General features: G+C 36.8%; 2 protein-coding genes across 9 annotated transcripts in view; one reads left to right on the forward strand and one right to left on the reverse strand.

Moving 5' to 3' along the window:
* Positions 1–18,110, forward strand: part of STX17 (syntaxin 17) — a 121,769-nt gene that overhangs the window by 101,926 nt on the left and 1,733 nt on the right. Inside the window, exons 11-12 of one of the 8 annotated variants that reach the window (XR_009503730.1) lie at positions 12,539–12,647; positions 15,013–15,056. The exons of 5 other annotated variants lie outside the window; for them this stretch is intronic. Coding sequence is in view for 2 of the 3 variants with exons in the window: in XM_059925175.1 (XP_059781158.1) it covers positions 15,013–15,044 (32 nt within the window). In the remaining variant the exon portion in view is untranslated. Of the gene's footprint in view, positions 1–245; positions 303–12,538; positions 12,648–15,012; positions 15,147–18,110 lie in introns of those variants that run through there. 2 more of the 8 variants (XM_059925175.1, XM_059925178.1) reach the window with 2 other exon arrangements.
* ERP44 (endoplasmic reticulum protein 44) overlaps positions 1–18,110 on the reverse strand; it is an 88,989-nt gene that overhangs the window by 8,154 nt on the left and 62,725 nt on the right. Inside the window, exons 8-10 of the mRNA XM_059925169.1 lie at positions 16,818–16,934; positions 13,015–13,126; positions 11,886–12,027 (exon numbers count right to left, since the gene is read on the reverse strand). Of these exons, the coding sequence (XP_059781152.1) occupies positions 11,886–12,027; positions 13,015–13,126; positions 16,818–16,934 (371 nt within the window). The remainder of the gene's footprint in view (positions 1–11,885; positions 12,028–13,014; positions 13,127–16,817; positions 16,935–18,110) is intronic.

An 18,110-nucleotide genomic window follows, 5' to 3' on the forward strand; every position in this document is an offset into this window, starting at 1 on the left:
CATTTAAACGAGCTTTGACAAATGCATACAAGGTGAGAAGTATTTTTATTATTTTAAAAAATTTACAGAGTAGAATTCATTTTGGGGGCTTAAGTTGTAGTTTTAACATAGGCTTATAGCATCTTGTTACCACCTCCACAAATAGGATACAGAACCAACACCCTTTTTTTTTTTTAACTCATATCTTCCTCTTCCCCTTAACTCATGCTGATCTGTTCTCTGTTCCCATAATTTGCCTTTTCCAGAATGTCATGGACATGGAATCATACAGCATATAATCACGAGACTGGCTTCTTTTACTTAACATACTACATTTGAGATTCATCCATTTTGCTGCATGCATAAAAATGTTTGTTCTTTTATTTATTGAATGGAATTCCATTGAGTGGATATACCACAACTAGTTTATCCATTCACCCACTGAAGGACTTTGGGTTCTTTCTAGATTTTGGTGATTGTGAACAATGCTACCACAAACATTTGTGCACAGGTTTTTGTGTGAACGTAAGTTTATTTCTACAGGAAAAATACTGGATTACATGGGTGGTGTATGTTTGACTTTTTAAGAAACTGACAAATTGTTTTCCAGAGTGGCTGTATCATTTTGCAGTCCCACCAGCAATGTATGAGAGTTCCATTTGCTCCATATCCTCATGAACACCTGGTATTATCAGTATTTTAATTTAGCCATTCTGAAAGATGTATAATGGGATCTCATTCTGGTTTTAATTTGCATTTCTCTAATGAATAATGATGTTGAGCATCTTTTCATGTGCTTATTTGTCATTCATATATCTTCTTTATATTCTAACAGTATCTTTTGTGGAGCAAAAGTTCTTAACACCATGAAGGCCAGTTTATCAATTGTTTTCTTTTATGGATGGTGTCCTATCTAAGAACTCTTTGTCTAACACCAGGTCATGAAGAGTTTCTCCTACATTTACTTGTAAGAGTTTTACCTTTCAATTTTGGTCTGTGATCAATTCTGACTTAATTTCTTTTTTGGTATGAAGGTGTTCAGGTGGTCCAGCACCATTTATTGAAAAGATTATCCTTCTCCACTGAATTGTCTTGGCACCTTTAAAAAAAATCAATTACTATATTTGTGTGTCTATTTCTAGATTCTCTATTCTGTCCCACAGCTCTATGTACCTACTTTTTCACTGATATTACACTGCCGTGATTATTTTAGCTTACATTATATCTTAAAACTGGGTAGTATGAGTCTTCCAACTTTGTTTCTTTTTCAATAGTGTTTCTGTTATTCCAGTTTTATCTTGCCATATAAATTTTAGAATCAGCTTGTCTGTATCTACAATAAATCTAGCTGAGATTTTGATTGAGACTGCATTAAATCTATAGGTCAGTTTGGGGAGAACTGATATCTTAACAGTACTGAGTCTTCCAATCCATGCACACAGTATGTTTCTTCATTTCTTTTGATCATCTTTGATTTCTTTCATCAGCATTTTGTAGTTTTCAGCATATAGATCCTGTACATATTGTGTTAGACTTATACCTAAATAGTCCTTTAAAATTTTTTTCCTTTGGAGCTATTATAAATGGTACTTCAAAAGTTTAATGGTTTCCAACCGTTTTCTGTTAGTGTATAGAAATAAAAGTGATTTTTTAAAAGTTGACCTTGTATCCTGCTAAAAGCACTTATCAGTTCTAGGAGCTGTTTTGTGAATTCATTGGGAGTTTTTAACATACACAATTGTGTCATCTACAAAGAAAGTTTCTTTCCAGTCTGAACACCTTTTTTTTATTTTCTTATTGTACTTGCTAGGACTTCTAGTATGACATTAAATAGAACTAGTGGGAGTGGACATATTTATCAAAAACAAGAAAATACTTAGGAAGAAATTTAGCCAAGGAGGCTAAATATCTGTACACTGAAAACTATAAAACACTGATGAAAAATGACATAAATAAATGGAAAGATACCCTGTGTTCATGAACTGGAAGAATTAATATTGTTAAAATGTCCATACTACCTAAAGCAATCTAGAGATGCAACACAATCCCTATCAAATCCCAATGGTATTTCTCACAGAAATAGAAAAAACAGTCCTGAAATTCATATGTAACCACAAAAGACCCTGAATAGCCAACTCAATCTTGAGCAAGAACAACAAAGATGGAAACATCACACTACCTGATTTCAACATACACTACAAAGCTGTAGTAATCAAAACAATATGGTACTGTTATAAAAACAGACATATAGATCAATGGAACAGAATAGAGAGCCCAGAAGTAAATCCAGACATTCACAGTCAACTGATCTTCCACAAAGGTACCAAGAATACACAATGAGGAAAGGGTAGTTTTATTTATTTTATTTATTTAATTTTTGGCTGTGTTGGGTCTTTGTTGCTGTACGCAGGCTTTTCTCTGGTTGTGGTGAGTGGGGGCTACTCTTCGTTGAGGTGCGCGGGCTTCTCATTGCGGTGCCTTCTCTTGTTGTGGAGCATGGGCTCTAGGCATGTGGGCTTCAGTAGTTGTGGCTCACAGGCTCTAGAGCACAGCCTCAGTAGTTGTGGGGCATGGGCTTAGTTGCTCCGCGGCATGTGGGATCTTCCCGGACCAGGGCTTGAACCCATGTCCCCTGCATTGGCAGGAGGATTCTTAACCACTGTGCCACCAGGGAAGCCCAAGAAAGAGTAGTTTTTTAAATAAATGGTGCTGGGAATCGCATGAAGAGGAATAATACTGGACCCCTACCCAATTTTATTTTGTATCTCTCTCACACCATATACAAAATCAATTCAAAATGGATTAAGGACTTAAATGTGAGACCTGAAACTGTAAAACTCCTAGAAGAAAACATAGGCATAAAGTTTCTTGACATTGGTCTGGGCAGTGACTTTTTTGGATATGACCCCAAAAAGCCCAGGCAATAAAAGCATAGACAGCGCAGTTTTATCAAACAAAAAAGCTTCTGCACAGCAAAGGAAACAGCAGAATGAACAGACAACCTACAGAATGAGAGAAAATATATGCAAATCATATACATGGTAAGGGTTTAATATCCAAAAACATAAGGAACTAACAAACAACTCAATAGCAAGAAAACAAAAGCCTAATTTAAAAATGGGCAGAGGACATGAATAGACATTTCTCAAAAGATAATATATGAAGGGCTAATGGGTACATGAAAAGGTACTCAACATCACTAGGCATCAGGGAAATGCAAATCAAAAACCACAATGATTTGCAAAATGCACAGTGATTTTACAAAACTCACACCTGTTAGAATGGTTATTATCAAAAAGACAATAATATGTGTTGGCAAGAATGTGGAGAAGAGAGAGCCCTTGTATGCAGTTCACAGTAATGTAAACTGGTAAGGCCATTATGGCAAACAGTATGGAGGGTCCTCAAAAAATTAAAAATATAACTAACATATGACCCAGCAATCCCACTTCTGGGTGTATACCCAAAGGAAATGAAATCAGTATCTTGAGATATCTGCACTCTCATGTTCATTGCAGCATTATTCACAATATCCAAGATAGAGAAATAACCCAGTGACCATCAATCAATGAATGGATAAGGAAAATATGGGTAAGGTTTATAAACACACACACAATGCAATGTTATTCAGCTTTAACAAAGAAGGAAATCCTGTCATTTTCGACAACATAGATGAACCTGAATGACATTATGCTAAGTGAAATATGAAAAAACAGAACTCACAGAAACAGAGGACAGACTGGTGGGCACCAAGGACTGAGTGGGTGGGAGACATGGGAAAGTGTTGGTCAAGGGATACAAAGTTTCAGTTATGCAAGATGAGTAAGTTCTGGAGATCTAATGTACAGCATGGTGACTACAGTACTAATACTGTATTGTATATTTGAAATTTGCTAAGAGAATAGACCTTAATTGTTCTCACCAGAAAAGGTAACTACGGGAGGTAATAGATATGTTAATGAGCTTGACTGTGGTAATTATCTCACAACGTATACATATATCAAAATATATCTTAAATATATGCAATTTTTGTCAGTTATACCTCAATAAAGCTGGAAAAAAAAAGGGGGGGAACATATAATTTGGAGTGGAGAGGGAACCAATCTATGTGTGTTGAGCCAATCAGATCCTGGAGGATGTGAACTAAGAGATATAAGGAACACAGTCAGATGATTTGATTAGAGTTACAAAGTCATAGAGTTATAAAGTCAAAGAGTTATAAAGTCATACAGAGTTCACGCTAAGTCCTGTCATGATAAATCAGAACCACATCCATAGAAGTTACAGCACAGCAGCAGAAGCTGCTGCTATCCAGAGAGGAGGATGGAGCACTTGTGTGAAGACCAAAAAATATTGTATATCTATCTATGCTGTCAAATACAGGAACCACTACCCGCATGTGGCCACTGAGCACCTGAAATGGGTTTACAGTGCCTGAGAAACTGACTTTTAATTTATATCATTTTAATTAATTTAATGTAAACTTAAGTATTCATATAGGGCTAGTAACTATCATATTAGACAGCACAGCACTATGATCATTATTACAAAGGGTGAAAGACAAGAAGCACAATCAGTAAAAGACAATGAAAGCACTGAAAAAAAAAAGGGAAAAAAAAGGGAAAATCATGATGGTGTCACAGAACTCAAGTAAAGTGTTCCACAGCACCCAAAACTACAGGAATGTTAATGAGGATGAGTCAGGTAAAGTCCCATTACTAGCAGTGTGATTTATTTTTTCATGGGAAAAACCTGGATTTCAAACAACAGGGGTTATTTAGACAAATCATGAAACAATCCATTCAAAGGCAAGCTATCTGACCATTAGAAATAACAGAAAAATATTAATGACATGGGAAGATGTTTATAATGTGTGGATAAGTTAAAAAGAAAATTCATAAAATAGCATAGCTCTAATTTTATAACATATGTATAGATCTCTTGTGGATTTATGGGTGATTTTTAATTTATTCTTTGGCATTTTATCAACTTTAAGAATTATCCACAAAGAAGATAAAATTTTTATAATCAGAAATAAGGAACAAATGATATACTTAACACACACATACAAAGAGAGTAGACATCTTTGCCTGGTTCCTGATCTTAAGGGGAAAGTATTCAGTCTTTCACCATTAAATATGATATTAGCAGTAGGTTCTTTGTAAATGTCCTTTATCAGATCGAGGAAGTTTCCATATATTCCTAGTTTGTTAAGCATTTTTGTCATGATGGATATTGAATTTTGTCAAATGCATCTTGCATATGTTGCTGTAATCAGTATATGCTGAATTACTCTCATTAATTTTTGAAGGTTGAATGAGCCTTGCACACTTGGGATAAAGCCCACTTGGTTGTGATATATTATTCTTCTTTCATAACAATGCTGGATTCAATTTCCTAATATTGTTTTCTACTTTTTGACTCAACTTATACAATAATATAGTTTGAACTCATTCAATGTATTACAGTGTAAAAACACTGTATCTTGCCCTTTAAATTACTTAACATCTTTGAGCTTCAGCTTTCTGATATGTAAAATGAGAACAACTGCTTTATTTAACTTAACTGTATTGTTTTTATAGTCTAACAGACTTGGATTTGAATCCAAATATATTATTGCCTATAATAATCATAGCTAGCCTTCTAATAGCACTGGCCATGTATCAGACACTGTTCTAAGAGCTATAGATATACACATTCATTTAATGCTCACAACAACCCTATTAAGTAGATACTATTATTATTCCTATTTTACCGATGAGGAAACAGAGGCATAGAGGTGGTAAGAAATTGCCCAGGGTGATATAACTAATAGGTAACAGACCGGGATTTGAATCTAAGCAGTCTGGATCTAGAGTCTTGTGCACCTAACCACTATGCTATATCGCCTCTATAGTGACTCCACTTTAGTAAAGTTTATAAATCTCTCAGAGCTTAACTTCTTTATTGTAAAAGTAGAAATAATATCTATCTTCTAAGCTTGTTATAGATTAACTGAAAACACATACAAAAGTATAAAGTAAGGCTGGTACAGTGCCTGGCTATGTCAGTGTTTGATGTCTATTTTGCTGGCAGGACCAAATAAGGTAAAATATACTGGAATGATTTGTAAAATAAAAAGTACTTATAAATACTATGTATCAATATCAGTTGTACGATAAGTACGTATATTGCCCAGTGGTTGACAGGAGAGACACATTCAGAGAATCAAAACTATACAGATGAACAGGAGAGGTGGGTAATAGGGCAGATGGGTAGTTGATAAATATTAGGATATATTCCAGATATATACATTCAAAGTGGTCAAACTCTTAATCTTGTAATAAGCAGATGAAACTAAAAGCAAAGCATTGGATGAACATCTACTAATGCCATTACAAAGCAGTTAGTATAGCAAGAGATAATAAAAAGTAAATAAGATTTGCCTTTTAAAAAGATTTCTCATGAACCGGTTTGCAGGGCAGAAGTTGAGACACAGATGTAGAGAACAAACGTATGGACACCAAGGGGGGAAAGCCACGGCAGGGTAGGGGTGGTGGTGTGCTGAATTGGGCGATTGGGACTGACATGTATACACTGATGTGTATAAAATTGATGTCTAATAAGAACCTGCTGTATAAAAAAATAAAAATTTAAAAATTAAAAAAAAAAACTAATAAAAAAAAAGATTTCTCGGCACCATTTTTTTTCAATTAAGAAAAGCCTGATTTGGGTAAAAAAAAAAAAAAGAACCCCCTAGACAATGAAGAACAAAACCAGATTCTCAGGGTTAAAAGGGAACTTAACGGCGACCTGATTTTAAACATTTCTCTTACCTGTCCCTCCAAGTTCTTTATCATTTCATTCAATTCCTGGTTTGTTCCCTCTAAGTTCAATGAGACAGGCTAATTCATCGTGGCAGACAACCAAATTGCTACATTAGGGAGATACCCCACCCCTCTAGTTTCAGTTTCATCTCATCTCCTCACCACAACTACCCTCACCCTGAGTAGTTCAAGGAATTATGATCATAATGCTCAGTGATTTAGGGATTTGGAATAAATGACCTAGAGCCCAGAGTTGGGGAACTCATTAGCATTAGAGTAGCCTGTTTGTTTGTTAGTTTTCCTAGGAGTGACCTGAAGTCTGCCCTGCTGCTTTTTCCCATCACTGGGGCTCCAGTGGCAGCTTACATAAGAACCCTTAAGCAAAGCAACAGATGGTAGGGTATTTGCAGGCCACAGTTTTTTAGAAGGTAAGATTCTCTAGAAAGCCCTTCCACAGTCTTATACCAGACCCCATCATTTATTCTCTCCGGACTGGAGCACATTTCCTAGACCTACCCTTATGTGCTCTTGGGCTTCAACACTTCCCCCCATTCCCATCTCCATATAAAATTTTTTTCCTTTACGTTTGGCAAGAAACCAGCCTGGTCAGACTATAGAAAAAAACTAAGGATTTAGAGATCTGTGATTTAGTTTCAGGTACTAGCAATACTGTCTCTTCAAACATCTTTCACATTCACACTTACACTGCTTTTATATATACTGAAAATGTAACTGCTTTTGGTATCAAGTGTTCTGAGCTTGGGATTTGGGGGTTCAGTATGCTCTGACAGGACTCCTAGCCCTGCCACTAAGGAGTTGTGTGGCCTTGCTGGTCACGTTACCTACCTCACCCTCATTTTCTCTGCCATAAGGAAGAGATGAACACAACACTGGTTAGCACCTCGCCCTGCCCCCACCATGCTGCAGTGCCTGCCTCTAGCATGGGAGGAAAGTGCAGCATAAATCTGCTTTCTCTCTCCTTACCACAACCATACTTCCGCCACTTAACCCCAGAAATGCCGCGCTACTAAGCAAAAGTAATAGTAATTACACTAATTTATGGAAACTGTTGATCATTTAAGCCTTAATTACCACGCAGCACAATAACAATTACACAAGCCATTAAATGTGTCTGATTCACTTTGCTGCATGTTTTGATTTTTAACACTTATCTATTCACATAGGCTCAGTTTGTAGCTCACACAGCATGTGCCTCCTTACAATTAAAAAAATATTAGAGGAAATAGTGCCTAGGAGGGGAAATCAGGCACCTAAGGGAGAAATTAAAGAAGTAATTTGTTTCAAAGCTTTAAATACAGTCACTTCTCTTATCTCCCTCCCTGCTCACAGGACTAACCACTTGCAGGATGGGAAAGGATCATTTCCCATTTCCATATTTCTTTGGGGAATCTTATTGACTCAGTGTCTTTTGGCACCAGGGCACAAGCAGAATGTTGCCAGCTGATAAATTAGCTTTTCTTGGTCAAGTGCCCATCTCTTGGTCCAGTGAACTATGGTTGGAAGATAGGGGGACTGGGTCATGTGATAAAGAATATGACCATTTATGTTAGTTTGGATACTCTAAGAAACAGACACCAAGATGGGACTGGAAGTGCTAGAGTGTTTTAAACCCGACTTCAGAACTGGAGGAAAAAACTTAAGATAGCCAAGATGGAATTTGTCACAGGTTTCCCTTCATGTGTAACAACATTCCTAGGAATAAAAGCCAAAGTTGGGCATAGTTTGGTTGCTGATTGGTAAACCTAACCTGAGTCAGCATCCTATTGACTTCCACTAATTTGAGACTTCATAATTAGGGCTGCAAATTTCCAGTGAAAGGAAGAAGTAAATACCCCAAGATTTATCCACTACCAAAGGTAGGGAAATGGCCTGATAAGACTTCATGCAAATGACCCATGAATAGGGCAGCATTTTAATGCCAAACACAGTCACTGCCTGGAAACTCTTGCAGCGAGCTCAACCACTAGAACAGCTGCCCCCTCTCCTAAAAAGTTTGTTCTTTTATCTTGAGCTTGCAGCCTCTGGAGGCAAGCCAATGAAGTAAGAGGAAGAGGACATGCAATCAGCTAAGACATTTCTGTCTAGCACAACAGTCAACGCTCACACAGTTGCTAAGCGGACTGTATGAGTTCCAATTTTTAATCCAAATAAATGCCGGATTGTTAGGGAGATCTGGATCTTTATGGTGGATTTCTGGGAACAACTACTCTTCCTTTTTAAATCCAGCATAGTCCTGCCCTCTCAACTATCCCCCAGCTCCTCACTCAGCAAATGATCTTGCTTCCTTAGCCATAGTTAAAAACAAGAATCAGACAGGATCCTCAGCAGTCTTCTGCTGCTGTCACTAACACCATAATCCCCAAACAACCCAACGAAATGCTGCACCGTTCCTTTCTTCGCTTTCTCACTAGAGAGGGTAGGTTATTTCCTTTCCTTTGCTCCTCATTCCCTCTGTGGTCCTTATGGCTTTCCTTTATCAGTGAGCCCCTCTTTTCCCTCTCTCTTCAATAAATCCATCTGATTCTGTCCCACAAGCATTTAATCATGGTTAGTTTCTTGTTACCCTAAGGGGGGTGGGGGGAAGAAAAGCTAAAACTTTACTTCACCCTATGTCTCTCTGGAGCTATCTCCCTATTTTTCTTTCCCTTTCGAGGCTAGCTTCTTGCAAGAATCTTCATATCAAAATCTTCATTTCCTCACCAAACACTCTTCAATTCATTGCAATACAGCCTTTTGAGGGTCAACTCTAACAGATGCTCCATCCTTATCTTCTGGTTGAGCATTCCTTCCTGCTAGAAGTGCTCCTCCCGCAATTACCATATTACTCTTTTCTGTATTTTCTTTCACATCTTTGATTCCTCCTCCTCTTCAGTCTTCTGCACATGTTCCTTCTTCTATCCTCTCCTTAATTGCTGGTATTCATCAGGGTTCCATTTTCAACCCTGTTCTAGGTCATCTCATCTGTTTCAGTAACTTCAACTACATCCTCATGTGTTCAAGACCCAGCCCTTATCTCACTGTTGAATCCCAGAGCCATGTAAACTCCATTCTGGACACTCTTCTCCTTTGTAGTCCACAAGCACCTCAAATTCAATACACCAAGAAAGGGAACTCATCATCTTTACCACAAGGCTGCTTCTCCACTAAGTTCCCAGCTCAGTTAGTAGCACCACAACCCAGTTAGTTGTCCAAATCAGAGTCCTGGTCATCAGGGCTGGCCTCGCCCCTCCCCCACTTACTGAAATACCAAGTCCTCCTATTCCACCTAAAAACAAGTCTCAAGAATCCTGCTTCTCTCTAGCTTTACTTAGTGCTACTGCCAGAATTTTGGAAATTCATTCACTTAAGAATGTATCATCAACTCTTGCCTGGATTACTGAACATCCTCCTAGATCCTATTTTGACTCCCTCTAATCTATTCTCCAGTTTGCATTCAGAGTGATCTTTAAAAAAACAATCCCCTGATTAAAATCCTTCATTGGCTCTTCATAGTTTTCAGGATCAAACTTCCTTAACACAGCATGTAGGGGCTTTCATGAACAAGCTCCTATTTACTTCTCTTGACCTCATCCCTCAGCAATACCCCTGCTGTCCACTCATATTCAGCCAAGAGACTGTACTTGTTTCTGCCAACATCACCTTTCTCCAAGCCCTGTCTCCCTCTCACTTCCATGAAAAACTTCTAGAGAACTTTAGGTCCTACCTTAGGCATTAACATCTCCAGAAATCTTGAATCAGGTGCCCCCTCTGCTGAACTCTGCCAGAGCACTTATCACATTATAAAACAACTGCCTGTTACCCAGCTTGTCTCCTTTTTCTACCTGGTTGCGAGTTCTTTGAGGGCAGGGATCCAGTCTTAGTAAACTTTAAACCGTTGGTTTTTATATGACTTGGTTTATATTATACAACTGTCGTATAGAAGACCCGCATAAATTTTCAATGAGTTAATATGCTAAGTGGTATTCTTTTGAGTACAGGTAAAATAAAAACAGTATCTGTAAGTACTTTAAGGTTCATAACACAGCCATCATCTCTCGTTAATTTCTGTAACAATCCCATCAGGGAGGCTGTACCACCAACCATATTTTAAGTGTAAAGAAACAAGAACAGAGAAGTTAAGTGACTTCACCGAGGTAGGACTCAAACGTAGGCCTCGCTGTATGAGGACTGAGAGTCTTCTATCAAACAACCACATCTCTATTGAAATATTTAGAAATGAGTGAGGTAATTCATCCTGCAGCAGGACTTCAAATCACCCTCTAACTGTGAAATTTAATCTTTGGACATTAAAAAAGGGGGTTATTTAAATGAATTTTGAAAAGAAAAGGTCTAGTTTGAATTAATACCTGTATTGCTTAAATTTTTCATATATGAAGAAACATTTCCATTTTTAACCATTGTATTTAACATCTCAGAAAGCTGATAAAAATGTAATATCTGTGGTAGTTACAAGGTTTATATGTTTATTAATACTATGGAAAGGTGAAAATAGAGTCAGAAAGCATATCTGTTCTTGGAAAGGTTCCTAGCTGTATGCCCTTATAAATGCCTTGTCATAGCCATCTTCTGGGTCTTAAATACCACTAATATTCTTGGTAGACACAGTCACAAATGAGCAGCAATATTACCCATTTCCTTTAACCTACCTAGGATTAACCTACTTTCCTTGATGTGCTGACAAAGACCAAACTCAATTCAAAACGAATTTCTCATAGGTCAAAAATTTTCTTTCAGAGATTAATTCCCAAGCATTTAGGATCATCTAATGCTGGCATTTCTATAGGGATATATCATAATTCTCATAGTCAATTAACATTTTCTTTTCTTTTTTTTTCCGCACTGCTCAGCTTGCGGGATCTTAGTTCCCTGACCGGTGAAAGCGCCAAGTCCTAACCGTTGGACCATCAGGGAATTCCCCACAGTCAATTACACTATACTCTGGAGTGAAAAAAAAAAAACTCTTCCCTCCGAATAACAAAGTATTTCAACATAGCGTTATTTAAAATATTCAAACAATTATTTTAAGTTCATTTTTGAGACATATATCAGTAATTTTAAAAAACCAAAATGAATACTTACAATACATCCCTGAAGTCTCCAAAGACATACATATGCCTAAAGCTGTCAATAGCTATTACAGGGCAATCTGCTGGAGTTTTCTGTATATGCAGAAGAGGATGTCTAAATTTGTCACAGTCAGCATGTAAAAAGTTTATTGTACCTTTAAAAGAAATAGAATTTGGAGAGGTAGATTAGAATATTCTTTAGAGGGTCAAAAGAGGAAGAGGACATGCAATCAGCTAAGACATTTCTGTCTAGCACAATAGTCAACCCTCCACAGTGTATTCTCATAAGTTTGCAAGTTCATAAAAAGTGACATACTAAAAAAACCCAACATGCTTTAGAGCAATATAGACCACAGAAACTAAAACCTAAATATTACAACACTTTAAAAAGGTAGGATCTTAATTCTTAGGGCAGAGAGTATAATTTCCTTAGAAATTATAGGAACTCAACCCAAATTCAAATGCTATAGTGAATTTTTAAATTTTCTTTAAATGGGTAAAAATGGGAGCATCTTCATTTCATCAAGGATGAAGGATGCCCTTCCAGTCGCTATTGGTTGATTTTTAATCCAATTCAACCCCAAAAATATTTACAGTGACTAATATGGGCATGGCTCTATACAAAGCCTTCAGTTTATCTTGTTTGACTTTCTTCTCTAACTACAGAGGGAAAGCTGGTGATACCTCAAATTCCTTTTTGATGCTTTGGAGAAGTCTGCAGAGAACTACTCAACTTTCTTCCATTTGGAAATACAGTAAATGTTAATCTGACTGTGTAAGTTCTCTCAGCAATATTTCTGGGACTATTAGAAAAGGACCAGACAAGTATCAAGGTGCTGGAAGAAAGTGCCTCAAACTAACACTGTCCACCCATGACCCCACTTTTCATGCTGTTTGATTTTAGAGAGCTAAAAGAGTCAGGGTTTTTTGTTTTTTTGTTTTTAAAGCTATTGCTTCATATTATCTCTACTAACGCCTCCCATCCCCATGTTTTCATGTAAATTCAGGAGTTGAGTAGAGTTAAAATAATTTGTTAAGTTTTTAACCCAAAAATGTTTATGTGAGTATTAATGTAATGGAAAAGGGAGAAGGTAAAAAAATAGAGAAAGGAAGGATATAAACAAACACCTTAATCTGTCTACCTTTTTCACTTATTAATTGTCGGGCTACTTCATTCTGGAATATTTCTAAACTCTCTGTATCTTCTTTCATGTGGAAGAGTATGAGAAAAGGCAGTCCTTCTTCTGTCAATTCCTGTATAGAGAAGTATTCAGTGAGAATTATCAGGCCTCTCCATTCAGCTCTAGCTATTTTCTAGGTAGGAACAACTTTAAACCCAGCCCACATAACATGCAACAGCGGCAACATCCCAGGAAAGAGATCCAATGGTGTAAATAAATGCCTTAATGGAAGAAGGAACGCATGCCCTCCACCTGAAGTATCCAAGCACTCAGAGGACTCACATGTCCTGCTGTACTGTAGATGCTGACCTGCCTTAAAGTAATCACTGGGCTGACCTGTTAGCTAGTATTGGATGAAGCCATGACATTTAAAACGTGAGCTGACCAAAGGAGGAACTATGCTGATTCTTTTTCAAGATGTTGATTTTACGAGGGGATAAACAGTCTTCACGGATAACACTGAAAAACTGAGTGTACCAGCAATAAATAAATCTAACTGATTTGCAAACTTATGCTTATTCTAAGGTTTATTGCAAAAACCACTCCACTTACATGAGACCTACCAAAAGCTGAAAAGTGTGATTCAGAACAAAAGACAAAAACCCTATAACAGCCAGTTTTCAACCCATACACAATTTATCAACATTATTAACAAATACCTGCCACTATATATGTGTATGTTTATATACCTTGTATGTATACATACACAAAAATACCTTGAAATTTTTGTTACTTAAAAAAATTTTATTATTGTTATTGGAGAATACAAGAGAAATGTGATAAGTAGACAGCATATTTTGATCATTTATTCTCTCTGACAAATGCTAAGTTCTGACTCATAAAAAAAGTCCAGAAAGGGCCTCATAATAAAATCATTTCCATTAACAATTCTTTTGCCTATCTCTCTGTAATTTAGGAACTGCCTCAGCAGAAAGCACACATGTCCTTACCCTAAAAAAACTGAAACTGGAACCTAATTTATAGGATAAGAGTTTTCTTCTGGTTCCTGTCTCTATGTTTAAGCCTGTTCCACTCATACATAGGATAAATGATTAAGCTTTTCATCAAGTTCACCTTTTTTTGTTAATTGAGATATATAGTCGGCCTTCCATATCCACAGGATCCACGACTGGTTGAATCCATAGATGTGGAACCCACAAATACTGGAGGGCCAACTGTAAGGGACTTGAGCATCCGAGGATTTTGATATCCGTGGGGGTCTGGGAATCAATTCCCGGCAGAAAGCAAGAGATGACTGTAATTCAAATACCATAAAATGCAGCATTTTAAAGTGTACAATTTGGTGGGTTTTATTATATTCACAAGATTGCAAGCATCAACACTATCTAATTCCAGAACATTTCATCACTCCTAAAAGAAATCCATAGTCATTAGCAGTCACTTCCCATCTCTCTTACCCCCAGCTCCTGGCATTACAATGATGTTTTAGCAAACTGACTTAGAATTTCTTCTTCCTCACTTTTTATCTCTTGTGCTCACATTTTTTCTTTCCCAACACATTAATTGCCACTACTCCTCCATGGTTCTGTCTTTGGACTTCTCTGCACTAGCCTGGCAACTTCAACTAGGTCAACAATCTCAGTCACCACCTCAAATTGGTCCCTTATTTATATCTCCAAGTCCAGTTCCAGTACCTTCAATGCTCAACATAAAATGCACTGTCCCCTCCTCTTAATTCCCTGTTTCCATTAGTACTTCTCTTTCTCTTTTATCCCTTTTGTTTCAGGACTGAAATGCCTCTTTTAGAAAGCCATTCCTGATTCTATCCCATTTCTGCCAAAGGTAGAACTGAGTTCTCTCCTCTGAACTCTCAGAACATATTCTCAGTGCCCCTCATGTGGCATGGGGCATGTCTTTATATTGTCTGTACATGTGAACTACTGGATTGAAAACCCCTTAAAGACAGAGAATCTTACTTCACTTCTCCTTTGCTCACAGATTTTTGTACACAATGTGTAATCAACCTATGACTGAATAAATGAAGACACAAATGTTGCTGAATAAATACTAATTGGGAAAGAAGACTCAGCAGTTACCTTTTGGAAAATTTGAGAGCTAAGAAGTTAAAAGTAGAAACAAATATATTACTTTATTAGTAATAAACAAAATTACTAATTTTGTAAGTAAACAAAAAATTGTTTAAACAAAAAAACACAAATATGGATGAAATAACAGCTGTAAAGAGACAAGTAATAAACAGATTAATAGTTCGAAACTATGTGAATTAGTTTGCTAAACTAATTTATCAGTACATACATTAACATAGTAGCTGGTAGTTTATGCTGCTAGAGCTTCCAGGTGTACCCATGTCCACATCCATACCAACATATTCTTTACCCAGCAGGTATTAAAGGATTCAGGAGAGGGGTAGCAAGACAACCAGGTTCAGAGGTTAACAAATCTTTCCCCATAGTTTAAAGGATTTATGGGTAGTTGGTTACAACATGTAATAAATCTAAAGAATTATTAAACATGCCAACTACTGTAGGGCGGGAGGCAGGGCTGGGGGAAGACGGACAGACCTCTGTTTAATTAAGATTTTCCAGCTCCATAACTTTAAATTCTGTTTTGAAAGTATCCCTGTAAGAACTGTCAAAGCAGGTGAATAATCGTGACAGGTTACTAGATCTTTCTGAGCCTCTAAGGACTAAATGATACAATAAAAATGTAAGTTAATTCAGCTAAACATACCTGAAGCCCTGAGAACTGAGAAAGTAGAAGGGATGTTCATTTGATTAAAACTAAGACAATAAGCAAGCAAGCAAGCTTTACTGGAACACAACCATACTTATTTATGTACTATCAAGGGCTGCTTTTGTGCCACAACTGCCAAGTTGAGTAGTTGCAACAGAGACTATATGAACTGCAAAGCCTAAAATATTTACTATCTGACTTTTTACAGAATTGCCAACCTCTGACTTGGTGGGGATTATATGGGTGTGTTTACTCTGTGATAATTTCTTCAGTTGTGTATTCAATACCTGAGCTATGCACTTAAAATTCTTTGAAGTAAGTATGCATATAGAAAGGTTTTTTTGAACTTTTTTTAATGTTTTTTTAAAATTACATTCTTAGACTGAGGGTTTTGAAAATGAAGGAGTAAAATGAAATGAAAGATATGTTTCGAATACAGTAAAGAACAGAGAGATGCACCTCACAGACACAGCTCTTTGTACTGGCTCCTCCAACCTCTTAGGTTTTTGTGTTTTGTTTTTGTGGGAGTTGTTCAGAGTTTGGGATGGGCTTTATTTCAGGCGCATGGGATCACTGAGGACAGTTACATAATAACTGATAATTGCTTTCATTATTTACGATGGAAAGAGAACACAGTTTCATTCTTTTAGGATAGACAGGAATCAGAAAAACCTTTTTATACCAAAGGATTATTCACTGTATGTAATTAATTGTAACTAAAATCTGCAGAGCACTGCTTCTAAAGCAGTCCCCTTAAACAAGGATCTTCAACCAAGGGTGTGATCAGAATCCCCTGAGAGGCACTTTCAAACTCATTTTCAAGGCTGTCATGAACCACTGCTATTGCAGGAAATACAACAGTGGGGTTCTGGGATAGCAGAGGTGGAGAACCATTGACCTGTATTACGGAAATAGCTATATGTACTTATGTTCACTGTATGATTTTTATAACTGATAAGTTCTGTGGTAAAATAGTAAGATGGGTGGAGGAAGCTTGCTCTTTTGGAAATCTTAATTAAAAATAACAACACACATTAGAAAGTCCGTACCTCTCCATTTTCAAATGTTATTTCTCGGACAAGAGGAACACATTTATCTTGAATCCAATTGTAAGTCCCATCAAAATTTGTCATAGATCCCAAGTACACCATATCTGGAGCAGAATGCTGTTATAAAAACAGAAAAAAAATTAAACAAATCTAACCTGTGCTAGCAAAAATGCATTCTTAAAGCCATCTATGAGCCCAGAAAATCTACACAGGATACAAAAGAAACAAAAAACATGGAACTCCTGAGAAAGAGGGCTATAGATGGTAATAAGCTGATAACTCTGTGATTATCGGGGACCTGATTATCCAACCTGTGATGTGTAAGCCTTCTGCTTTCCCTTGGATTTGCGTCAATTAAATGTTTACCAGTATCTTCATCAATAGCAGGCAGACATTGTGAAAAGAAGAATTATCCTAATGATTTAATTTAGCTATCTCTCCCTTCAAAAATGTTAGAAGAAAATCTGGAGACTTCCAGTGAAAAAGCCTTGAAAAATACATGATACTATATAAATCTAAGGTATGGCTATCTCTAAAATTAATTAACTGCAGTATCTGTTTCCACATTCACTCAAAATCGTATCTATGAAGTGCCTAAAATGATGGTAAATAGCTAACATTACCTAAGCCAACTTACTGTGACCAAGCACTGTTTTACCACTGTAAACACCTTGTATGTGTTGACTCAATTAATCCTCGAAACATCCCGATAAAGCAGGTACCAGTATTATCATGGCTGTTTTTACTAATGAACAAACTAAAGCACAGAGAAGCTAATAAACTTTCCCAGAGTTATACACCTAGGAAGGTAGCAGATTCTATTTTTTATTTTATTGAAGTATAATTGATTTACAATGTTGTGTTCATTTTTTCTATAGACCAAAGTGACTCAGTTATATAAGAATATATATATATTCTTTTTCATATTCTTTTCCATTATGGATATTGAATATAGTTCCCTGTGCTATACAGTAGGACCTTGGTTATCCACCCTATATACAGTAATAGTTTGCCTCTGCTAATCCAAAACTCCCATTCCTTCCCTCCCCTACCTACTCTCCCCGTTGGCAACCACAAGTCTGTTCTCTATGTCTGTGAGTCTGTTCGTAGATATGTTGATTTGTACTGTATTTTAGATTCCACATATAAGTGATACGGTATTTGTCTTTCTCTTTCTGACTTAACTTCCCTTAGTATGATAATCTCTAGGTCCATCCATGTTGCTACAAATGCCATTATTTTATTCTTTTTTATGGCTGAGTAATATTCCATTATATATATGTACCACATCTT

The sequence above is a fragment of the Balaenoptera ricei genome, chromosome 6 (genome assembly GCF_028023285.1).
Source record: "Balaenoptera ricei isolate mBalRic1 chromosome 6, mBalRic1.hap2, whole genome shotgun sequence".
In the NCBI taxonomy this organism is placed as follows: domain Eukaryota; kingdom Metazoa; phylum Chordata; class Mammalia; order Artiodactyla; family Balaenopteridae; genus Balaenoptera; species Balaenoptera ricei.